Source organism: Bos indicus, chromosome 18 (genome assembly GCF_029378745.1).
Source record: "Bos indicus isolate NIAB-ARS_2022 breed Sahiwal x Tharparkar chromosome 18, NIAB-ARS_B.indTharparkar_mat_pri_1.0, whole genome shotgun sequence".
NCBI lineage: Eukaryota > Metazoa > Chordata > Mammalia > Artiodactyla > Bovidae > Bos > Bos indicus.
The window spans coordinates 36,080,335-36,103,254 of NC_091777.1; the positions used below are offsets into that span (position 1 = coordinate 36,080,335).

At 39.0% G+C, this 22,920-nt stretch overlaps 1 protein-coding gene across 6 annotated transcripts in view; it reads left to right on the plus strand.

Moving 5' to 3' along the window:
* Positions 1 to 2,620: 2,620 nt before the first annotated feature.
* Positions 2,621 to 22,920, plus strand: part of NFATC3 (nuclear factor of activated T cells 3) — a 93,968-nt gene continuing 73,668 nt past the window's right edge. For 2 of the 6 annotated variants that reach the window (XM_070771941.1, XM_070771940.1), the window contains exon 1: positions 2,622 to 2,998. In XM_070771941.1, coding sequence (XP_070628042.1) covers positions 2,896 to 2,998 — 103 coding nt within the window. In that variant the 5' untranslated portion in view covers positions 2,622 to 2,895. Of the gene's footprint in view, positions 2,999 to 3,360; positions 9,216 to 22,920 lie in introns of those variants that run through there. The other 4 variants (XM_070771939.1, XM_070771938.1, XM_019978622.2 and 1 more) reach the window with 4 other exon arrangements.

A 22,920-nucleotide genomic window follows, 5' to 3' on the forward strand; every position in this document is an offset into this window, starting at 1 on the left:
TTCTGCAACCGTCTATAGCTTCTGTGGTCCCTGCCCAGTGGTGGGGCTGGCGGGCCCACGATCTCCCTCCTGTCTTCTCCCTGGCCTGACCGGCTGAGCCCCTGGTTCAGATAAAGTCATATGTGGAGGGCAGAGGGGTTAGATAAAGGTTCATTTTCTCCATCCAGATAACCTGGGAGGTATTGGTGTATGTGTGTGTGTGTGTGGGCAGTAGGGATGACACATCCTGAGACTGCATTATTTTATGATGAGAAAGAGGTGAGGTGGCTAAACTTCTGGGGCCTTTTAGTATACTAAGGGTCGTGTTACATGTAATACTAATTGGCAGACCAAACATCTGCCGGAGGCAGAAGGCTGTAGTGTGATGTCTGGACTCTAAATTCCATACTTAGGCCCTCAAGGTTGGAGATCCTCTGAAGGCAGGACTGCTTATTGGAAGGGTCTTTCACCCACTTAATGCTGTTTGCTCCCTCTCCTTTACTACTGTTGTCTTCTGCCTCGAATCTTCCCTTCCCCCACTCCAAGCCAGAGATTCATTCAGGATTCTGAAATGGAAATCTCCTGCTCTAAACCCTTTTGTGGCTCCCTCCTGCACTCAGGATAAAGTCCAGAGAGCTCACAGTGGCATAAACCACTCTCCCCATTCATCGGGCCTTATTTTTGGCTTTTATTCACTGCATGTACTCTCTGGTCTTTGGAAATCTGTTTTCTGCCTGGAACCATCATGCCCATCTCTCCAGTTCCTACTTAGCCCTGCAGCCAGGGTGATTATGAGTTTCCTCTGAGTTCTTGGCAGAGCCATAATAATCTCTTTGCACAGTGATTAGATTTGCTGGCCTCTCCCTGATGCCTGAAGGGAGATTAATTTATCTCTGCCTCCCCAGGTCCAGCACAGGTACGGGTACAGAGCATAGGGCAGGGAAAGTTTTCTGACTTCAGGGATGAACCAATCCAAGATAGACGTCTCACTGGTCTGGACATGCCCTGTCTTCCTGACCCTAGGCTTATTTGGGCTCTCCCTAGGGTTCCCTGGTAGCTCATGTTGTCAGTCCACATATTGAGACATTTCTTCAGGGTGGTCCACCTTGCCCTCTTCAGTTCAGTCAGTTCAGTTCAGTTCATGCCTGACTCTTTGTGACCCAATGGACTGCAACACCCCAGGGTTCCCTGTCCATCACCAACTCCCGGAGCGTCCTCAAACTCATGTCCATCGAGTCGGTGACGCCATCCAACTATTTCATCCTCTTGTCGTCCCCTTCTGCCTTCAGTCTTTTCCAATGAGTCAGTTCTTCACATCAAGTGGCCAAAGTATTGGAGCTTCAGCTTCAGCATCAGTCCTTCCAATGAATATTCAGAACTGATTTCCTTTAGGATTGACTGGTTTGATCTTCCAGTCCAAGGGATTCTCAAGTCTCTAGCCAGGGGCTTTTTTGTAGACAGTGTAGAATATGCCTGGGCTCTTGCATCTGCCTGAGACCCTGGTTCTTCTGGCAACACACTTCTAGTGATGCTATGCCCTTCAGGGCCTGGAACTAGGAGAGGTAGTCGCTGTCACCTCTCCCAGATTTTGGTTCACCCTGTGCCTTGGAGGAGTCCCAAGTAAACAAGCCAGGCTCAGCGTCCCTGGGCACAGCCTCCACCCCAGGCTCCAGGAGGAGGCGTTAGGTTGTCTCGGGGGAAGACTGGCCCGCTGGGGAGGGGCCGAGAGTTTGAAAACTGTTGATACACTGTCACTTCCTTCCCACCAACAGCCACTCAGTTTGGGTAGTACAGTTACTCCCGCTTAATGGATGTGCATCGGGATGCAGAGGTCACAAGAGCCCTTACAGTGGCGTGAGTTCACGATGGGCTTTCCCATTCCATTAGCCTGACACAGCAGGGGACAGACCCTGCTCCTAGACCTTCGCCAAGGTCTCGAATGTGCCGACTGTCCTCGAGAGAGCAGCTGCTAGGCGGGCTGGCGGGGGTAGACAAAGACTCAGTCGGCGAAGCGCGGGCTCCGCCCCTCAGGGGTGGGTCTGCAGCGACGGGTAACTCAGGCTTGAGGATCGTCGCGCAACCCAGGGCTTCTCCCGCTCCGCTCTTGCTTAGCTGGAAGGCCAACCCAGTCCCCGCCCTCTGGAGACTCCGCCATTAAGGTTGGGGTGAAGAGATGAGGGTGTGAGTGATAGCCACATAACCCTCCCCAGCGCTGTTGCTTTCCCAAAACTCAGCCAGCAGAAGTAACTCTGCAGCCGCCAGTCACCGCACCTTTAACCCCAAGGCTCTTAGCGCCCCTTCCCCAGCTAGGGCTCCACCCAAGAAGGAAGGGGATCTCTGATTGGCCGGTAGTGGGCCCCTCAATCTAATTAGAGGGCTATGGACCCCACACTCTGGTACCGGGTCTGGAGGTGATGGAGTAGAGGCCAAACTACAATTCCCAAGAGGTAGCAGGGCTACCCGACTCTCCATGATCACATGGCTTCCTTCTCCGGGAGAGGGAGTCACGCGGTAGGCCGGTTGAGAGGGCGGGGCCGTCGGGCTAGCCCGCGGCGCCAGTGGCCTATGGGCTGCCGGGTCAGACGGGCGCGCGGTAGGGGGCGGGGCCTGGCGCGCGTTACGGCGCGGGAGCGCGCGGGTGGCGGCGGCTTTTGGGGGGGCGGGGAATATCGTCTAAGGCGACCGTGGCAGCTTGGGCACCGACGACTGCCAGTGGCGGCGGCTCGTGGTGCGGCTCGGCGCGCGGCCAGTTTTCGAGTTCGGAACGGAAAGCTCGGCGTCGCGGTCCCCGCCCGGAAAGTTTGCTGCGGAGCCGCGAACTCCTGGCCGGAGCGGCCCGGCATGAAGCGGCGCTGAGGAGCCGCCGCCGCCGCCGCAGCCGCCTGAGGAGGAGCCGCAGCACCCCGGGCCACGCCGATGACTACTGCAAACTGTGGCGCCCACGACGAGCTCGACTTTAAACTCGTCTTTGGCGAGGACGGGGCGCCGGCGCCGCCGCCCCCGGGCTCGCGGCCTGCAGGTGGGTGCCGGGCGGGGCGGGAATGGGGAGCGTCAGCTCTTCTCGCTCGCACGGGCTCGCCCCCTCCCTGGTCCCTTGGTCGTCCCGAGTCTGGTAACGTCGTGTGTGTGTGTGTGTGTGGGTGTGTGTGTGTGGTGAGTAAAGAGCGGATTTAAACCGCTGAGGAGGCGTGTGAGTCGCAGCGACTTGGAAGTGGCTGCGGGCTTGGCTGGAAGCGAACTAGTGGGGACCTGGACTCCGGGGGTTTGGAGGCCGAGGTTCGGGGCCGCTGCCCGGGTGGCGTCTGGTTGTCGCTGCTTTGCCAGCGTGGTGTGAAGGAAATGTCCCTGTGAAGTGTAAGCAGGCTTGGTTTTTCATCTATTCTAAGTGTTAAAAACAATCTCCATTTGAAAGATGCGCATTCTGGAAGTGCAGGAGCTCTCTAAAATTCGTGCTCATGTCTATTTAAATATACTTCGCTAGGAGAGTAATGCTGTAGTGTTAAATTTCCACTTGTGCAAGTTAATGGCTCACATTTAATTAGAAGTGTAACTATAACGGGGCTTTTCTGAAAAACAGGTTTCTATTTTTTTCTTTTTTTTATTGCAGCAGAGTGTTTGGAACATTTTTAAAAGTGGGGTGCCTTGTCCGTAATTCTCCTAGAAAGTTCTGGAAGTCAGTTTTTATTTTCAGAAAAAGCTCACCTCGGAAGATGTTTTGAAGGAGATCCTGTATTGAGTTTAAAGGAGATCGTGAAAGGCTGGGCACCATAATGCTTGGAGGTCAGACCAATCAGGAAATAGGAACAGGATGGCTGGGGACTTGGAACTCTCCTGTGACCTGGTTTGGAATACTGTGGTTCATTAAGTTCAGTTTCCCTATTACTTATGCAAGCGAACTTCAAAAGGGAAATGGATAAGACTAATCCCCCTTTATTCTTTCCGGGTGTTAGGTGAATTACTTAATGTTCATACTGATGTTCAACAGACTGTTCTGTAGGCTTGCATTGAAAAACGTATCAGAACGTATTATATAAAGAATCTCTGCGAAGTATTTGTACTGTATTATCAGTTCTCTTAGGTTTTTTTTTATGTTAGATGTCTTTTTCAATTCCATTGACATCGTTTGAGCACCTGTTATGCTCAGGATGGTGTTTGGTAGTGTTATGATGGGCGCAGAAAGAACTGAGAGGCCCCTCAAGGAACTTGGGAAATGGGATGGAGGCACATAACCCAAATAACTGTGCTACTAGGCTGACTGAATGGTGCAGCTTATGATAGAGGTAGAAACGGGAAAAGTGGCTTTTATGGAGAGGGTTGCATTGAATTGTACTTAGATTATTGGGGTTTAACAAAAAAATACATCGTTTGAATGAGTATTTTCATTATAGAAAATGATATAGTTAATGATGTCAGCAAACTTTTATTGGACACAAACTTGATTGAGAACATGGTATACCAAACAGATGATCCATAAGGATGTTAATCAAACATGTAATAAAGGAGAATCATCATGTAGTTGGAATTGTATGTACATCTCAAACATTAACATTTACAAGCTATGAAAACAGCTTTTTAAGGAATGATTTTTGCCATAAGTCCTCTAAAAAACATTTTGATATGGGTCAAAATCAAAATGGGTCTAGAAGAAGTTAAGATTTGAAACTTGATTAATAACTGGTTTTCCCAGAGTTAAACTTGAGCAGTTTTATTTGTGATAAAACGTCCCTTTTAAAGTAGTCTAGTAGCTATTTTTTTTAAGTCTTAAAAACTTAAGGTAAAATACACATGACACAAACCATTTTTAATTGAATGATTCAGTGGCATTTAGTGCAGTCACAGCATTGTGCAACCACATCTATCTAGTTTCAAAACATTTTCATCACCCTAAAAGGAAACCCCAAACCCATTAAGCAGTTGCTTTTCTTTCTCCCTTGCCCCCTCCCAGTCCCTGGCAGCCCAGTCTCTTAATCTGGGATCTGTCTCTATGGGTTTACCTATTCTGGATATTTTATATAAATGGAATCATACATATATGACCTTTAGTGTCTGTCTTCTTTCACTTAGTGCAGTGTTTTTGTGGTTCATCCGCGCTATAGAACATAGCAGTATTTTGTTCCTTTTTATGACTGAATTATATTCTATCGTATATTTATTCCGATTTCTTTATCTATTCATCCATTGATGGACATGAGTTTTTTTCTACTTTTTGGCAGTTGTAAATAGTGCTGCTATGAACACCCACTAGCTAATTTTTAAATTCTTTTGAAAATGATGTGTTAAATGTTCAAAATTAAGGTTTCAAAGTTATTTGTCATATTAATTTTCATTAAAAAATATTTATTTATTTATTAGGCTGTGCTGTGTGTTAGTTGAGGCATATGGGATTCTAGCTCTCTAACTCAGGATTGAACTCAGGCACCTGCATGGGAAGTGCAGTCTTAGTCACTGGAGCACCAGGGAAGTTCAAAATTTCATTTTGAAGTTCAAAGTTTCATTTTATTAAGCATAATTAAGAGTGTGTAGTTTGAAGGACTAAGTGGATTAACTAACATCCTTTTAAGATGATAATATGCAGTAAGGTGGGCCATGAGAGTAAAATTGCTTACTAGAATTCAGATCAGTATTGGGTCGTGTCAGTGAGTTTGCTTGTGTCTGAGTTCTCTTCCTCAGTGAAGTGGAACATTCCACGAGGGCAGGGATAATATTGGTATCTTGTTTATAGATGCCTAGCACAGTGCCTTTAACATAGTAGGCACCCAGTATTTGTTCAGTTAAGGAAAAAGTACCACTTAAGTTTTGAGTCAGTTGTTTTTTCTTTTTTGTGTGTGGTAAGGGAAGTTTATGAGACTTGTCTTAGTTCTTTGACTTTTTATTGGTCAATACCATAAGATGGCAGATCTTGGTCATTTTGGGTTCCAGGTTTTCCTTCTCTCTAAAGGCTTGAGAGTACTTGTGTCGTATCTAAATTTCCATACAGAAGATTTTAAAAAATATTTGGAGGTGGAGAGGATAGTGGATGGAGACTGAGGACAAGGCAAGAAGCTGAATTTAGTGAATATCCTAAGCAAGCTGGTAAAATACAAATGAGATGATTTGACACTGGATAAAGTCAATACATTGTGACTGACTTAAGTTTATTACTTACCAAGGTATTTTGAGATTTTTTTTCCATTAAAGAAAATTTAAGATTCTAGAGTCTTTAGCTTTTTTTTTTTAAAATATGAGGACAGGGTTAACTGACATTTTTCCAGTTAAAAGTGAATCAAAATACTATGTTCACATATCCTTTACTTTAATACCTAGTTTGAAAATGAAGATATACCTCATGAGTAAATAGAAAATTTTAAATTGGTGTTTAATGTATTTCGCTAATATTATTTCCCATCATGAAGGGTAGCTTCTGGTGCTCTATTTTAGTGTATTGATATATATTAGTTAGATGTTGTAATAATCTTTATGTTTCAGATTTAAAGTTTCATTCTTAGGATTTGTTCGCTAGTAAACTTGGACTTTCTAGTCCCAGAGGAGAGTCACTGGGAGGAGGGTGTGCTGTAGGTGTGTTGTATTTTATCTGTTGTTCGTTTTTAAAAGGAGAGAAATAGATGGAATATGTATTTTTGTTAGAAATTTACTTTATGGTAAGTGTAGTTTTGTCAGATACCACTTTAATATGCAGCTTTTTCACACATAAAGTTGAGGGGAAATTTTTTTTAATAAAAATTAAAAAATGAATTTGAGAAACTTTTTCTAGATCATTGTCCTAATCTTTAATCTGTAGTGTTTGACTTTGTTTAGTGCTTGGACATCTGATTCATGTATTCTTTATAATTTACTGTCTTTTAGATAATTTCATTTTCTCACTTTTTTGTTTTTATTAAAATTTGTACTCTGTTTTTGTTTCTCTTGTTTTAAATGAGATAATGTATTTAAAGGTCTTAGCACAGTCCTTGGCCCAGTGATACTCAGTAAGTGGTGGTAATTTTTTTTCAAAATGGTAAGATTTTTTAAAAAACACCTGAAAATTGATGATTGATTATTTTTTTATTTCCTCCTATTTTCTAGACCTTTTTTCTATAGTAAACTAAAATATTGAGAGAGAGTAAGGGCAGATGAGAGATCCAGTCTTTTAAACCTTACTAAATGAGTTGGAATATTTGTCTTAAATATTTTTATTTTTTCCTTTTAATTCTATTCCTGTTTTCAATGTTACCTCCTTTCTCATATCTTACTAAATATGTGCACTGAAGGTCACTTGGTTTTAATTACATTTTTCTGCTTACTTGAATTACATTGTCACTAACTCAGTATGGTGTGAAGGATGGTTGCTTTACTGACCATACTAAGTATAATTGGATATTTAAATCAGTATGAAAAAGGGAAGTTGCGTGTATGGTTTCCTGTAGAAATTAATGGTGTGTTTATACAGCACATTAGATACTATAAAGGAAGATTTGATTACTGCTGAACGTTACTTTCATACCATCGGTCAGCTTTTCCCTTAGACTTGAATGCAGTGAGAATATGTATTTGGTGATTGAGTCAATGATAAACGCTTCACCATTTCACTTGGAAAAATAATATTCTGTTTCCTTGACATTTTTCCTGATAGACATAGACAATACTCCTGAGGGTATTAGCAGAATTTTGTGACGGAGATTAGTGAATTAACTGTGTTTTAGTGAGTATGGGGGAAAATTAAGGAAAACATTTTAGTTGTTTTGTTAAAACTTTATCATTGTAAGAGCATTGCTATACCTGTGCTTTCTTAGATTTTCCCATTTGCTGATTGTTTTTGTTGTTGTTTATAGTTGCTCAGTTCAGTTCAGTCGCTCAGTTGTGTCCGACTCTTTGTGACCCCATGGACCGAAGCACGCCAGGCTTCCCTGTCCATCACCAACTCCTGGAGTTTACCCAAACTTATGTCCATTGAGTCAGTGATGCCATCCAACCATCTCATCCTCTGTTGTCCGCTTCTCCTCCTGCCTTCAATCTTTCCCAGCATCAGGATCTTTTCCAATGAGTCAGCTCTTCACATCAGGTGGCCAAAGTATTGGAGATTCAGTTTCAAATCAGTCCTTCCGATGAACACTCAGGACTGATCTCCTTTAGGATGGACTGGTTAGATCACCTTGCAGTCCAAGGGACTCTCAAAAGTCTTTAGTTGCTCAGTTGTGTCCAACTCTTTTACTACCTCATGGACTGTAACCTGTCAGGTTCCTCTGTCAGTGGGATTTGCCAGTACGGAAAGGTTATTTTGGCATATATTCTAAACTATTACCAGAGATAATACTATAGTAATTTTATTAGATGATATAAAAATTAAAACTTGGGTATTGTGTATATTGCCAAGACACTGCGGGGAGGGTCTAGTAAGGCCTGAAACTTAAGTATTTAAGGGCATTTGAAATATTAAGATAAGTTGTAGAATTAACTTATTATTATGACTTGCCTTTGGTAGAAACCAATGAACTTTGCCTAAAATTATTGTATGTATTTTTACTGAATTATATCCCAGACTTTGCTTTTGAGTCTTGCTCTGCGTTTATTTTTTCAATGAAGTGTGATCATGAAGACATTTTTGGTAAGAAAATGTGGAGTTCATTGTTCTTCAGAAAAAATGATAAATACTAATATATAAAATGGAAACATTTTAAGAGAAGATAATGAGTTGTGTTACTGATTGTGAAGTTTAATGTATCTTTTACTTACCTTCTTAGTATGTGATTCAGTATGGTGATGTTTTATATTAAATAAGAGGTGGGATTGAGGAAGCCAGAATACATTGAAGTCGATTGCATTACTGCTAAGAGATAGGAAACCTGAGTTAGTTGAGCCTCATTTGATAGAAAGCAGTGGTTTGACTGCTCACAGCAGTAACATAAATAAGGAAGGTGTTGTCTAAAGCTGTTCTAGTGGGTCAGGGGAGTAGACACAGCAGACTTGGCAGTAAGCCTGGCTTCTAAAACAAAATCCAAGTCATCAAATTTGCCCAGGCATGCCATATGAGGTTCAAGTAACAGTGGAATTTAAGAGGAGTAAATTTGTTCAGGGAGGCTTAGGAGAGTCACAAGCAGTAGCAAGCTTTTTTAACAGCCATAATTTTAGCTCATACATAGCATGAGTCTGCATGTATTTCAATATTTCTGGTAATGTTTATAAATTATATAGCATGAGTCTCACCTGTTTGCATGAATTCAGTGGACTTGAGAAGACAGGAACAATTGGATCTGTAAGATGTAAGCAGAATATGCTATGAATTGTCTATGAATTGATAGCTGAACTTTAGTTGTTGGGACAGTTCTAATTAACATATTGATATTCCTGTGTGTAAGGAAAGTGCGTCTTTATGAAAACCTGAAAATCTCAGGTACACTGGAAAAGTCACTCGACGGTTTCATTTTCTTAACAAAATGTATAGTTTCTATTTGTCTTATGTTTCAGAAGTGGGTGAGATTTTTAATGTTTTAAAATCTATTTTCAGTGTCTTAAAATTTTTATATTTCTTAATTTTGTATTAAATTTTTATCATCTTTGCTGTTTAATTTGAAAATAGGATTATGTGAGCTTTGAAATTATAACTTTTTTTAAATAATGTTGATTTATGTCACATGTAAAAATATTTCTAAAAACATTTTTACATCATCGGCCAGAACACTTTTATTGGACAGTTTGTGAGTCATACTTAAATGTAAATATTTTTCAATATTAGTTTAAAATAAAAGTATTTTTAAATTAAAAAAATAGCATTCAGGAAAAATATGAAATTCAGAAATTGTTGAAGCTAGATGATGGATATATGGGAATTCATTATAATATTCTGTATTTTTATGTATGTTTTAAAATTTCTATAATAGAAAGTTTTAAAATGACAAACTCTTCAAGGCTCTCTATTAGGATAAGAATATTCACTTAAAAAGTAGCATTGTGAAGTTGATAGAATTTGCTGTGGCATGTACTTTTTTTTGAAAACTGGCTTAACAAAAGCTAGTTGTGGTATGTCTGATTTCCAAAACCCATTTCTCTCTTTGGGTAGAATTAGCAGTGGGATGTTGGTGGTGTACATAAATAGGAAGGAAACTGATCTTGTGATGTGCTTTTGAGTAGGTATTTTTTAGTTTTTCTAAGTAGTTTTTCTAAAATATTTTCTAAGTAACTACATGGGATCAGAAAAATTCACTTAATGTTTAATGATTTAATGGCTTGAAATTTAAAAGTTTTTTAATGTTTGAAAAGTTTTAATATTTGACCATGTTGCTTATATCCATCAGTCTAATACTTATTAAGTATTGTTAATCTCTTAAAGTTTTAAATTTATTATGAAATGAAACTAGATAACTTGATCTTAATTTTAAGACTAGATTTTAAATCTTAGTGGGTAGTCTTTCCCTTCTCCAGGGAATCTTCCCAACCCAGGGATTGAACCCAGGTCTCCTGCATTGCAGGCGGATTCTTTACCATCTGAGCCACAAGGGAAGCCCTATATGTAATTAGTAGAGATTAATTCACAAAAATAATGCACATATAAATTCTTTTGATTGTGTACCTTTCAGAGCAAAGAAGATTTGAAATTTTTATCTTAGGTTTTGCCATTTATGAATCATACTGAATTCTAAAGGAATATAAGTTTTAACCTTGTCCTTTGTATAAAGAAGGTCTTTGGGGAAAATATAGAAAGTTGTATTTAAATGTTACTTTTTAGGGACTTCCCTGGTAATCCAGTGGTTAAGAATCCACCTGCCAATGCAGGGGACACAGGTTCGATCCCTGGTCCAGGAAGATTCCACATGCCACTGGGCAACTAAGCCTGTGCACCACAACTACTGAAGCCCACGCGTGCTCTGCACACCATAGTGAAGACCCAGTGTAACGTAAATAAATAAATGAAATTATTTTTTAAAAGTTACTTTTTAATTTTTTATTGTTGTATAAGCATTTTAAGGAAACTTGATATTTCCTCTGCCAGCAACATTTCCTTATAGTTTTCACTTCCTTTCAGTAAAGGTTCAGTGAAGAATGACGTTCAGAAATTGTTGAAGTTACATGATAAATATATGGGGACTAATTATACTGTATTCACTACTTTATGTTTGAAAATTTCTATAATAGAGAGTTTCAAAACCTTTAGACCATGATGCAGAGTAATAAATTTTGTTTTGAGCCAGCAAACAGATACTTGTTTAAACAAAGAAAACTGAGACGGAAGTGTCAATAAAGTAGCATTTACCTTTATTCTGGCATTACTTTCATATTTTCTTTTTCGTTAATTTTAAAACATTGTTGGTCATGTCTCACTAGTAGGTAACTACCTTCAGTTTGAAAAACTGAGCTCTAAAAGATGGTTTCATATTTCTGATTATATTAAAACTGGTAGGTCATTGACAAGTTATTATTATTCAAGCCATATTTCCTATGTCTGTAGTTCTTTAATACAATACAAAAAAATATTTTTTATTGTGGTTGTCATGGTCGTCAAGGGGGAGAGGAGGGAGAAGGATGGACTGGGGATTTGGGGTTGGTAGATGCAAACTATTATATTTAGAATGGATAAACTACAAGGCCGTACTATATAACTATATCCAGTCTCCTGGGAACAATCATAATGGAAAAGAATATTTAAAAAAGAATGTATATGTATGTAACACTGAGTCATTTTGGTGTAAGATTGGCACAGCATTGTAAATCAGCTCTACTGATTTACATTATTTTTTTGTTGAATTAGCATATTGCTGTCTTTTTATTTTATATACAGCATATTGCTGTATTTTTATTGCTGAATTTTGCCACTTCCTGAAAATGAGTTATATCTCCCCCTTTCTCTCCGCTCTTTGTTCTAACTCAAGTCTTGTCAGCTTCTATTTGGATTTATGTAGTTTTCTCTTCATATTTTATTCCCTAATTCAATTTTAAAAGTCACAGCTAAAATTATCTTTGATTCCTGCTCCCTTCTGTCTATAACCTGCCTCTAAACTGGTTTTCCTTACTGTGCTTTACCTTTTTTATATCCCTTACTCTATACATTAATATAACATTCTCTTTATTAATATTAATTTTATAAATTATTATCATCTCGTTTCAGGCCCAGTATGAAATCTTTCTTTCTACCTATTTGTCCGAACTGCCTCTGCCAGCCACATATTGTTTCATAGTCTCTTTTGTGATACAGTTTAGAAACGTTATTTTGAGGTAGTATTGAACTAGGTCTGGGTTCTAAATTCATATCCATTGCTAGTTGAGTGACACTGCCAAAAAGGACAGAATAATTTCAGGCTCATTTTATTCTTTCATTTTATAAGAGAGGAAACGTAGGTTCAAGTTGGCTTGTCCAGGGTCATTTAACTAGTTAGTTACAAAACAGAGGCCTGGGATCTCTGGCTCCTAGTTTTTGTTTTTCTTTAGTAAATTGCTTAATTTCTACTTGAAAATCCTGAACTTTTTTTGCCTAGCCTGTAATTTTCATCATTTTTGTAGCTTCTGTTTTTTTGTATGTGGTGTTAAGTAAATACTTAACCCAACTTTATTGAGTACTATTATATGCAAATTATTTATATATATATTATTTCTAAGTCTTATGATAACCTGAAGAGGTAGGTACTATTTCCATTTTACCTGAGGAAGCATAAATGAAGGTAGATTTGACCATCTAGAAAGTAGAAGGGTTGGGATTTGAACCCTGGTTTTCTGACTTGGGCTCTTTCTGGTATTTCCCTTGCCTCTCTACCCCAGAAAGAGTTCAAGTACAGAAATAGTTTTCCCTTTGGTAAAACCAGGACTCATGATGAGCACATGGAATCAAACGTACCTGAGGCAGAGTTACCTATGTGCCTGTGACTAGACTTTCTGCTTTGGGCTCAGAGTGGCCACTTGAGGAATGCCTCTTGCTCATGCCTGCTCTAGACATTTTTAAATGGTAGCTGTAGTACAGCCAGACCAATAAAGGGTACCACGCAGCTAACCATGCTCAGCCAAAATTTGGCTCTCTTGGATTTCTTTCCTTCCTTATGGATCTGGAGGTCGAGAAGTCATACTTTGTAGGTTTTAAGTAGTGAGGATTTCGTCTTTCTCTTTGGTAATTCTCTCCCAAGTTGTCCTAATTAGGGTCTGGCTTGTGGCCTTTGCAGGCCAATTATGCACTTCTTAAAATTTAAAACACTTTTAGATTTGTCATGAAAATTACCCTAAACCTAAATTAGACAAAAGTTCAAAATTTTAAAAATGCTAAATTACTAGTTAAGATAGTTTTTTTTTTTTTAATTTAAACATTTTGCTTTCAAATGTTTCAGCAGATACATAAGTACTACTTAACTTTGGTTGAATTTAGAACTGAAGTGAAACTGCTCTACCTTCTATAGCCGCTAGTGCTGACACACATTTTTGCCTTGATGTTTTGATCAGTGTGCCATCTGCCACTTAATCTTATCTCCCAAGATCAGTACTGCCTTTGGGCTTCTCTTTGTCTACTACCTATTTCTTTTTACATACACTCTTATGACTCTAACCAGAACTCTCCTTTCAGAGCAAAAGCAAGAAGGTTCTTTTGTTATGTTACCTGGTACATGTTGACTGATCATTGTTTTGAAACTTGGTTTGACTTTTTATCATCTGATCACTGTTTAGAGGAAATAGTAGTGCTTTTTATTTTCTAGTTTAAACATATGCAAAATAGGTATGTTTGGGGTTGACATTTGGTGAGGGCAGGGGAAGAGACACAAACACTGACCTCACATGCTTCTTTTTAAGCATGAGGACGGATTTTTCCAGAAGTCTAAAGCAAATATAACCTCTCATTTCATTGACCAAAATTGGGTTACATTCCCTTTCCTAAATTAGTAACTAGTAAAGACAAATGGAATTATTCTTAGCCAACCAGGCCCATCCCTTGGCCTGAGGAGGTGATTGGCTTTCCCTGAAGTACAAGGCTGCACAGGAGAAGAGTGGATACATGGCAGAAAACCTGTTAGGAGGAAACGGATGCTGGGGGCAGAAGGTTTGAGATCCTCCAAAATAATCCTCTGCTTTTTCTATCCACAGTATGCTAGCAGTTGAGGAACTTTAAAATGTAGATGTGACTTTTCCTTTGCAATTACTTTTACTGGCACTTGAGTTTCTTGCTTTGTCAAAGTTCTTCTGGTAGACAGGGGAGCCTATATAAGTGCAGGGAAAGAGGATGAAGTATGGCTAGTAAGTTTCTAGTGGGCTTGGTATCTGGTGGATGGCATATATGAGGCACCAAATCATGTTCCTTGTATGGTACAAATGGAATCAAATGGTCTTGCAGACATACAGAAACATAAGGAAAGAACCTTCTAGTTGAACCAATCCCAGTTTTAAAAAATTTTTATTTATTTTTTAATTGAAGGATAATTGCTTCACAAAATTTTGTTGTTTTCTGTCAAACATCAGCATGAATCAGCTATAGATGTATGTCCCTTCCCTCTTGAGCCTCCCTTCCCATCCCACCTCTTTAGGTTGATACAGAGCCCCTGTTTGAGTTCCCTGAGACATACAGCAAATTCCCATTGGCTATCTATTTTACATATGATAAGTGTAAATTTTCATGTTATTCTCTCCATACATCTCCATACCTCTCCTCTTCTCATGTCTATAAGTCTGTTCTCTACGTCTGTTTCTCCATTGTTGCCTTGCAAATAACTTCATCAGAACCATCTTTCTAAACCAATCCCAATTTTTAAAAATAGACATAGTAAAGTATTTTTTACATGCTTTATGTATTTACCTGATCTGTCTGTGTAGATATCTATCTAGCTGTCTGTCTGTCTTTTGGTCTTGCCTTGTGACTTGCAGGATCTTAGTTCCCTGACCAGGGATTGAACCTTGGCCCTTGGCAGTGAAAGTGCAGAGTCCTAACCACTGGATCCCAAGGGAATTCTTCATAAATGCTTTTAAAAGTATTTTATTTCATCCTTTATCTTTAAAGCTAGTCTAAAAATAACTAACACTTGTTAAAAGATAAAACAAAAGGATATGCATGGGGAAGAGAAAGTAGAAACCAGACAGGGATGTTGTATAAGATCTCAGAGTAACTGAGTGGGAAGGGACCTCTAGATCATTAGCTGAGTGAATATACTAAAATGTTCAGTCTTTTAATATAGCTTACTGTGTCAATATTATTACGTATGAATATGATTCAGTTTATTGGAGTGGATGTATACTAAATACAGCAGTAATACAGGTACAGAGAAGGCCCTCTGAGAACATAAATGACAGTTTAACTTGGAGAGGTCACAGAAGTTAAAGTTAAGCTGAATCCAATAGGTTTATTTGCCTAGATAGGGCAGGAAGTACACTTCCAAAAACACAAGTTAGTGTGGTCCTTTCTTGTTGGAAGATGAGGCTGTAGTATCCAGATGTGGCTGGAAAAGGAGAGCCTGTTGTGCTGTATTAAGGAGCTGGATTTTAGACTGAAGACAGGGAGCTGTCAAAGAATTCCAAGCTGGACAAGAATGTCAGATTTATGACTTAAATCTCTCTGCTACACTGCGGATAATGGACTGAATAAGGCAGGAATGGAGGCAAAAGCGGTGTTGTGTCTGAGAAATGAAATGGGCAGAGGTGTAGAGATGGCAAGTTGGGAATGACGCTGAGATAGATTTAGGGGAAAGCAATCAAAAGGACCTGGTATCAGCTGAATAAAGAGAGGAAAGAGACTAGGATTATTTCTTTTTTTCTAATTTGGGTCAATTGTGATAGGAGAAGCAGATTTGGAAATAGGAAGGGGGAAAGTGATTTATTTTAATAAAATATACCAGGCACTGTGAAAAGTCTGGGAGGCTTATATACTGTTTTATCAAAGAGTGGAAAAATATGGAGAAGAGACTAGATGAAGTAAAAAAGGGGTTTGGGCTTTTGGTGGGGTTTACATTATGGGAAGGTGACTAGGAAATGTATTATAAATGTTGTTTTTGTAAGATTTGTTGTGCAGTTAAGAGTAGTTCTCTTCGTGGTATGGGAGAGGGGAACACCTTTACAAAGGGAAATTTATGCCCAGCTTTTGGGCAGAAAGGGAGAGAGAGGATAGAGAGGTTTTCCTGTTTGCTATTTTTCAGTTGACTTCAGCTCAAATAATCCTTATGCCAAAGTAGCATATTTTGGAATAGCATATTCTGATCTCCTTCAATAATAAACTATTTATTTGAATTGTGCTATTTGATGTGTTTTGACACATGTGTACCTATGAAAATTTCATCACATTAAAGATGGTGAACATATCCATCACCTCCGAAAATTTCCTTGTATGCTTTGTCATCATTCCCACACCCTCACCTTTCCCCTTTTCCCAGACAGCCACTGAAATCACTATAGAAAACATATAAATGGAATCATGAAGTATATAGTTTTGGTTTTTTGTTGTTGTTGTTCTAGTTTCTTTCATTTGGCATTGTTATTTTGAGATTCACCCATGTTAGTGAGCATATCAATAGGTCATTCATTCTTACTGGAGAATAGTTTCCATTCTATGCATATCCCACAATTTGTTTATCTGTTCACCTCTTGATGGACTTTTGGATTGTTTTGGCTTACAAATAAAACTTATGAACGTTATGTATAAGTCTTTGTGTGGGCACTTATTTCCTTTACCCTTAAATCTGTGGTTGGTCATATCGTAGGTGTAAGTTTAACTTTTTGAGAAACTGATAAACTGTTTTCCAAACTGGATGTATCATTTCACAAACCTTACTAGCAGTGGAAATGTACATTTCCACATTTTCACCAATGTCTGAATTGTAGTTTTAGTTCTAATAGGTGCATAGAAGTATTTCCTTGTCTTTTTATATTTCCCTAACGACTAAATGCTGTTGAACATATTTTTATGTGCTTTTTCGCCATCTGTATGTCTTTTTTGGTGAAGTGTCATTTAAATCTTTTGCATACTTAAAAAAGCTTTTTATTTCAAAATAATTGTAGATTCACAGAGTGTTGCAAAAAATAGAGGGAGTTTCTGAGTATCCTTTACTCAGTTTCTTCTAATGATAAACTCTTGCAAAACTATAGTATAATATCAAGACCAGGAAAATGACATTGCTGCAATCCACCAGACTTATTCACTTGTTCCCATTTTTACACACACTGTCTGTGTGTCTATGTGTGTAGAAAATGTTACATAAATTGAGTCATACAGTGTTTAACCTTTTGAGCCATTCTGATGTGTGTGTAATGACATCTTATTGTGGTTTTAATTGATATACCCCTAAAGGACTACACTATTAAGCATCTTTTTAAATCATCCGTGTATAATTTTTTGGTCAAGTGTCTGTTCAAGTCTTTGCATCCTTTAAATTGTTTTTTATTGTTGAGTTTTGAGAAGTCTTTTTTTAAACACAAGTCTTTATCAGATGTATGCTTTACAAGAGTTTCTCCTAATCTGTGGCTTGTCTTTTCATTAACTGTCCTTTGCAGAGGTTTTTAGTTTTGATGACATTTGTTCCTTTATGGATTATACTTTTGATATTATAGCTGAGAAATTGTGCCTAACCTATATAACAAAAAAGAAGCAGACCTCATAGAGAAGAAACTAGTAGTTAACAGTGGAGAGAGGGAAAGGAAGAGGGGCAATAGAAGGGTAGAGCATTGACAGGTAAAAAATATTAGATAGAAAATAAGCTACAATTATATATTGTACAACATGGGGAATATAGGCTTCCTTGGTGGCTCAGAGGTTAAAGTGTCTGCCTCCAATGTGGGAGACCTGGGTTCGATCCCTGGGTCGGGAAGATCCTCTGGAGAAGGAAATGGTAACCCACTCCAGTATTCTTGCCTGGAGAATCACATGGACAGAGAAGCCTGGTAGGCTACACTCCACGGGGTCGCAAAGAGTCGGACACGACTGAGTGACATCACTTCACTTTTAAAAGAAATAAAATAAATTGCAAGGAAAAAAAGAAATCTTTGCCTAACCTGAGTTCACAAAGATTCTCTCCGAGGTTTTCTTTTGGAAGTTTTATAGTTGGGGTATCGTATTTAGGTCTGTGATCTATTTTGATCTATCTATTAATTTTTTGTGTGTGTGGTGTGAGGTATGGACCGAAGCTCACTGTTTTTGCATATGGATGTCCAGTTCTTCCAGCCCTATTTCTTGATAAAGCTGTCCTTTCCCCCACTGCATTGCCTTTGAACTTTTTTGAAAACTCAGTTGACCATATATGTATGAGCTTATTTTTGGACTCTGTTCTGTGTTAAGCTGTGTGTCTGTCCTTTACCATTACTATACTGTCATTTCTGTACCTTTATAATACTCTTGAAATCAGATAGTCATTTTTTCCAAATTTGTTCTTTTCTAGATTGTTTTGGCTCTTCTAAACCTTCTACCTATCCGTATAAATTTTAGAATCTGCTTGCCATCTTCTACAAAAATGCCTAGTAAAATTTTAACTAGGATTATGTTGAATCTATAGACCAGTTTCAGGAGAACAAATATCAGTATTGAGTCTTTAAATCCACAAATGTCTCTCTTCATTTATTTTATTAAATATCTTTATTATTTTATTATATTGCTATTATTTAATTTTAACAACAGTTTGGAGTTTCTCGTGTACAAGTCTTATACATTTTTTGTCTGATTTATCCTTATGTAGTTAATATTTTTTGATGTTATTGTAAGTGTTGTTATGAATATTCATGTACAGAGTTTGTGTGAGACCTTTGTTTTCATTTCTCTTGGGCATATACCTGAGAGTGGAATTGCTGGATCATAAAATTCTATGTCTAACCTTTTGAGGAACACCAAACTATTTTTAAAAGAGCTGCACCATTTTATATTCCTGTTAGCAGTGTATGAGAGTTCCAGTTTCTCTACATCCTTGCTAATACTTGTTATTTTTCCATTGTGTTTTCTCAGTGTGCTTTTGATTTTCATTTCTTTAATTACTAATTATGTTGAGCATCTTTTCATGTGTTTACTGGCTACTTTTACATCTTCTTTGCTGAAATGTATATTCAAGTCCTAAATATATTTCCATTTTTAAATAGGGTTGTTTGTCTACTTGTTGTTGAGTCTTAAGAATTCTTTATATATTCTGGATACTTTTTGAGATTATATCATACGCTTGTAAAACAGTACATTCTTTTTGCATTGTATGCATTCCATCCTGGAATTCCCCAAACTCCTTGTTGATTTTTTAAAATTTGCATAGGTTAAAGTTTCATTCTTTGTGATGTACAGTTCTTTGGGTTTTGGCAAATGCATAGAGTTACTTATTCCTTACCTGAATACCATAAAAAACAGATGCGTTATTTTAAAAATTCACCCACTCCTTCTTTCCTTTGTGTCTGGTTTCATTCACTTTGCAAAAAGCATTTAAGATTCATTCATGTCATTGTATGAAGAAATATTTAGTTCCTTTTTATCACTGTAAAGTATTCCATTGTATGGATGTATCACAGTTAGTTTATCTACTTACCTGTTGAAAGATGTTTTGGTTCTTCTTGATATTTGGCAGTTAATAAATCTTCTGTAAAGAGTCACATACAGGATTTTGTGTGACCGTAAGTTTTTAATTCACTTGGTCTTCTCTTACAATCATGTTTCGGTTTCATTAATTTTTCTCTATTCTCTGCTTTCATCTTCATCATTGCTTTTCAAACAGAATTTTAAGAAAGAGGAGTGGTTGATGTATCTGTTTCTTCAAGGAGATCAACAGAGGTGCAGTGAATGGATGAGACTTGAAGCCAGATGATGTTAAAGAGTGAAGAAGTGGTGACAGTGACAGTACATTATTCTTTTTAAAAACTTAGTTTCTGGAGCAGAGTCTTTCAGCTTTGGCATTACTGACATTTTGGACTAGATAATTCTTTGTTTTAAAGGGGGCTGAGGAAATTCCCTGGTGGTCCAGTGTTTGGTACTTATGCTTCCATTGCAGGGGGCCCGGGTTCGATCCCTGGTTGGGGAACTAACATCCCATGAGTTGCATGGTGCAGCCAAAAAAATAAGTAGAGGTGCTGAGTTGTGTATTGTAAGTTCTTTAGTAGCATTTTTGGTCCCTGTATGCCAGTTGTAGCCCTCTAGTTATGACAGTCAAAAATGCTTCTAGACATTATCAAATGTTCCAGGAGGGCAGAATTGTTCATTATGAGAGGCTATTGTTTTAGAGGAAGGAGAGAGAGAAGACCCTAAAGAAGAACTCATATCAAGGAAGCTTTTTTTTTTTTTTAATTACTTATTTATTATTTATATTTAGCTGTGCTGGGTCTTCATTGCTGCTCCAGCTTTTCTCTAGTTGTGGAGAGTAGGGGCTACTCTCTAGCTGCATCGCACAGCTGTCTCATTGTGGTGGCTTCTCTTGTTGTGGAGCATGGGCTCTAGGGCACGCAGTTTTCAATAATTGCAGCGCATGGGCTCAGTAGTTGCAGTTTCTGGACTTTGGAGCACAGGCTTAGTAGTTGTGACTCAAGGGGTTAGTTGCTCCTTGGCATGTGGGATCCTCCTGGACCAGGGATCAAACCTGTGTCTGCTACATTAGCAGGAGGATTCTTTACCACTGGCCATCAGGGAAGCCCTTAGGGAAGCTTTTTAAAGGAAGTAAGAGATTGAGGGGAGTAGCGAGTAAGAAAAAGAGAGAAGGGGAAGGTTGAAGTTATAAAAGAGAAGGTAGCTGATGGAACTTGGGTATGGAATTTAGATCAGAGGTGGGGAGAGTAGGTTTATATCTGAGACAAGGCACTTTTTATGAGGAAGGAAATGAAAAGATGATTGTAGAATTTGTATAGATATATATTTTTTTGAGGGTGTTATGGAAGATCCTCGCTTTCTGCTACCTTTGTCAAGTAGGGTCAAGATCCCTTGCTAAATGAGGGGTCACTATGGAGAAGATGACTGAAGAGATGAGAGGTTTGGGATATGGTAAATAAGGGAGGGAGCTGAGCAGGAAAAACTGATGAAGATAAGACAGCTAGTAAGTGGTAGATTTGACTTTAAGGCAGTGTTCTCCGTTGTAGTTTTCTCCTTTAAGTCCCCCATTTAGGCTTTTTTAAAATTAATTAGTTTTTGGCTCTGCTGGATCTTCATTGCTGCACTCGGGTTTTCTCTGGCTTAGGTGCGTGGGCTTCTCATTGCAATGGCTTCTTGTTGCAGAGCACCAGCTCCAGGGCATGCAGGCTTCAGTAGTTGCAGCTGTAGAGCCGTGGGCTGAGTAGTTGTGGTAATGGGCCTAGTTACTCCATGGCATGTGACATCCTCTCGAACCAGGGATTAAACCCGTTGTCCCCTGTATTAGTAGGCAGACTCTTAACCACTGGCCCACCAGGGAAGCCCTGTGGTCATTACTGTTCTATGTACTTCAGTTCAGTTCAGTGACTCAGTCGTGTCCGACTCTCTGCAACCCCATGGACTGCAGTACGCCAGGCTTCCTTGTCCATCACCAGCTCCTGGTGCTTACTCATACTCATGTCTTTTGAGTCGGTGATGCCATCCAACCTTCTCATCCTCTGTTGTCCCCTTCTTCTCCTGCCTTCAATCTTTCCCAGCATCAGGGTCTTTTCCAGTGAGTCAGTTCTTTGCATCAGGTGGCCAAAGTATTGGAGTTTCAGCTTCAGCATCGGTCCTTCCAATGAATATTTAGGACTGATTTCCTTTAGGATGGACTGGTTGGATCTCCTTAGTGTTCAAGGGACTCTCAGGAGCCTTCTCCAACACCACAGTTCAAAAGGATCAAATCTTCGGCGCTCAGCTTTCTTTATGGTCCAACTCTCACATCCATACGTGACTACTGGAAAAACCAAAGCTTTGGCTAGACAGACTTTTGTTGGCAAAGTAATGTCTCTGCTTTTTAATATGCTGTCTAGATTGGTCATAACTTACTTTCCAAGGAGCAAGCGTCTTTTAATTTCATGGCTGCAGTCACCATCTGCAATGATTTTGGAGCCTGAAAAAATAAAGTCTGACACTGTTCCCACTGTTTCCCCATCTATTTGCTATGAAGTGATGGGACCAGATGCCATGATCTTTGTTTTCTGATTGTTGAGTTTTAAGCCACCTTTTTCACTCTCCTCTTTCACTTTCATCAAGAGGCTCTTTAGTTCTTCTCTTTCTGCCAAAAGTGTGGTGTTATCTGCATATCTGAGGTTATTGATATTTCTCCCGGCAATCTTGATTCCAGCTTGTGCTTCATCCAGTCAGCGTTTCTCATGATGTCCTCTGCATATAAGTTAAATAAGCAGGGTGACAATATACAGCCTTGACGTACTCCTTTCCGGATATGGAGCAGTCCATTGTTCCATGTCCAGTTCTAACTGTTGCTTCCTGACCTGCATACAGATTTCTTAAGAGGCAGGTCAGGTGGTCTGGTATTCCCATCTCTTGAAGAATTTTCCACAGTTTGTTGTGATCCACACAGTCAAAGGCTTTGGCATAGTCAGTAAAGCAGGAGTAGATGTTTTTCTGGAACTCTCTGGCTTTTTCTATGATCCAGTGGATGTTGGCAATTTGATCTCTGGTTCCTTTGCCTTTTCTAAATCCAGCTTGAACATCTGGAAGTTCATGGTTCAAGTACTGTTCTGTGTACTTAAACTAATTCATTCCTAAGGTCTCCTCCAGGTGCCTGAATCTCTTCTCAACACTTTGAGACACATTAGTTGGTCTATCAATTTTATTTTCTTGGAAATTTCTCTCTTAGAGCCTTCTAAATTTCTCAAACCTGGACTGGTTGTACAGCTTAGGCAGTTGTACGTCTGTCATTCTGAGATCTCTCTTCTGCATCATCTTAAGGAGTCCCTTTGCCTTTTATTGCGTCACCTGTTTCTTGGCTATATATCATATATCCTCCTTTTGCTTGGTTACTTCACACTCATTTTGGTGGAGTATTTACTCCAGGAGCATATGAGAGGTAATGGGAGGTAAATATTCAAGAGCTTACATATGGGTTGACCAGAAAGTTTGTTTGGGTTTTTCTGTATGATGTTATGGAACTTTCTGGCCAACCCAATGTTTTT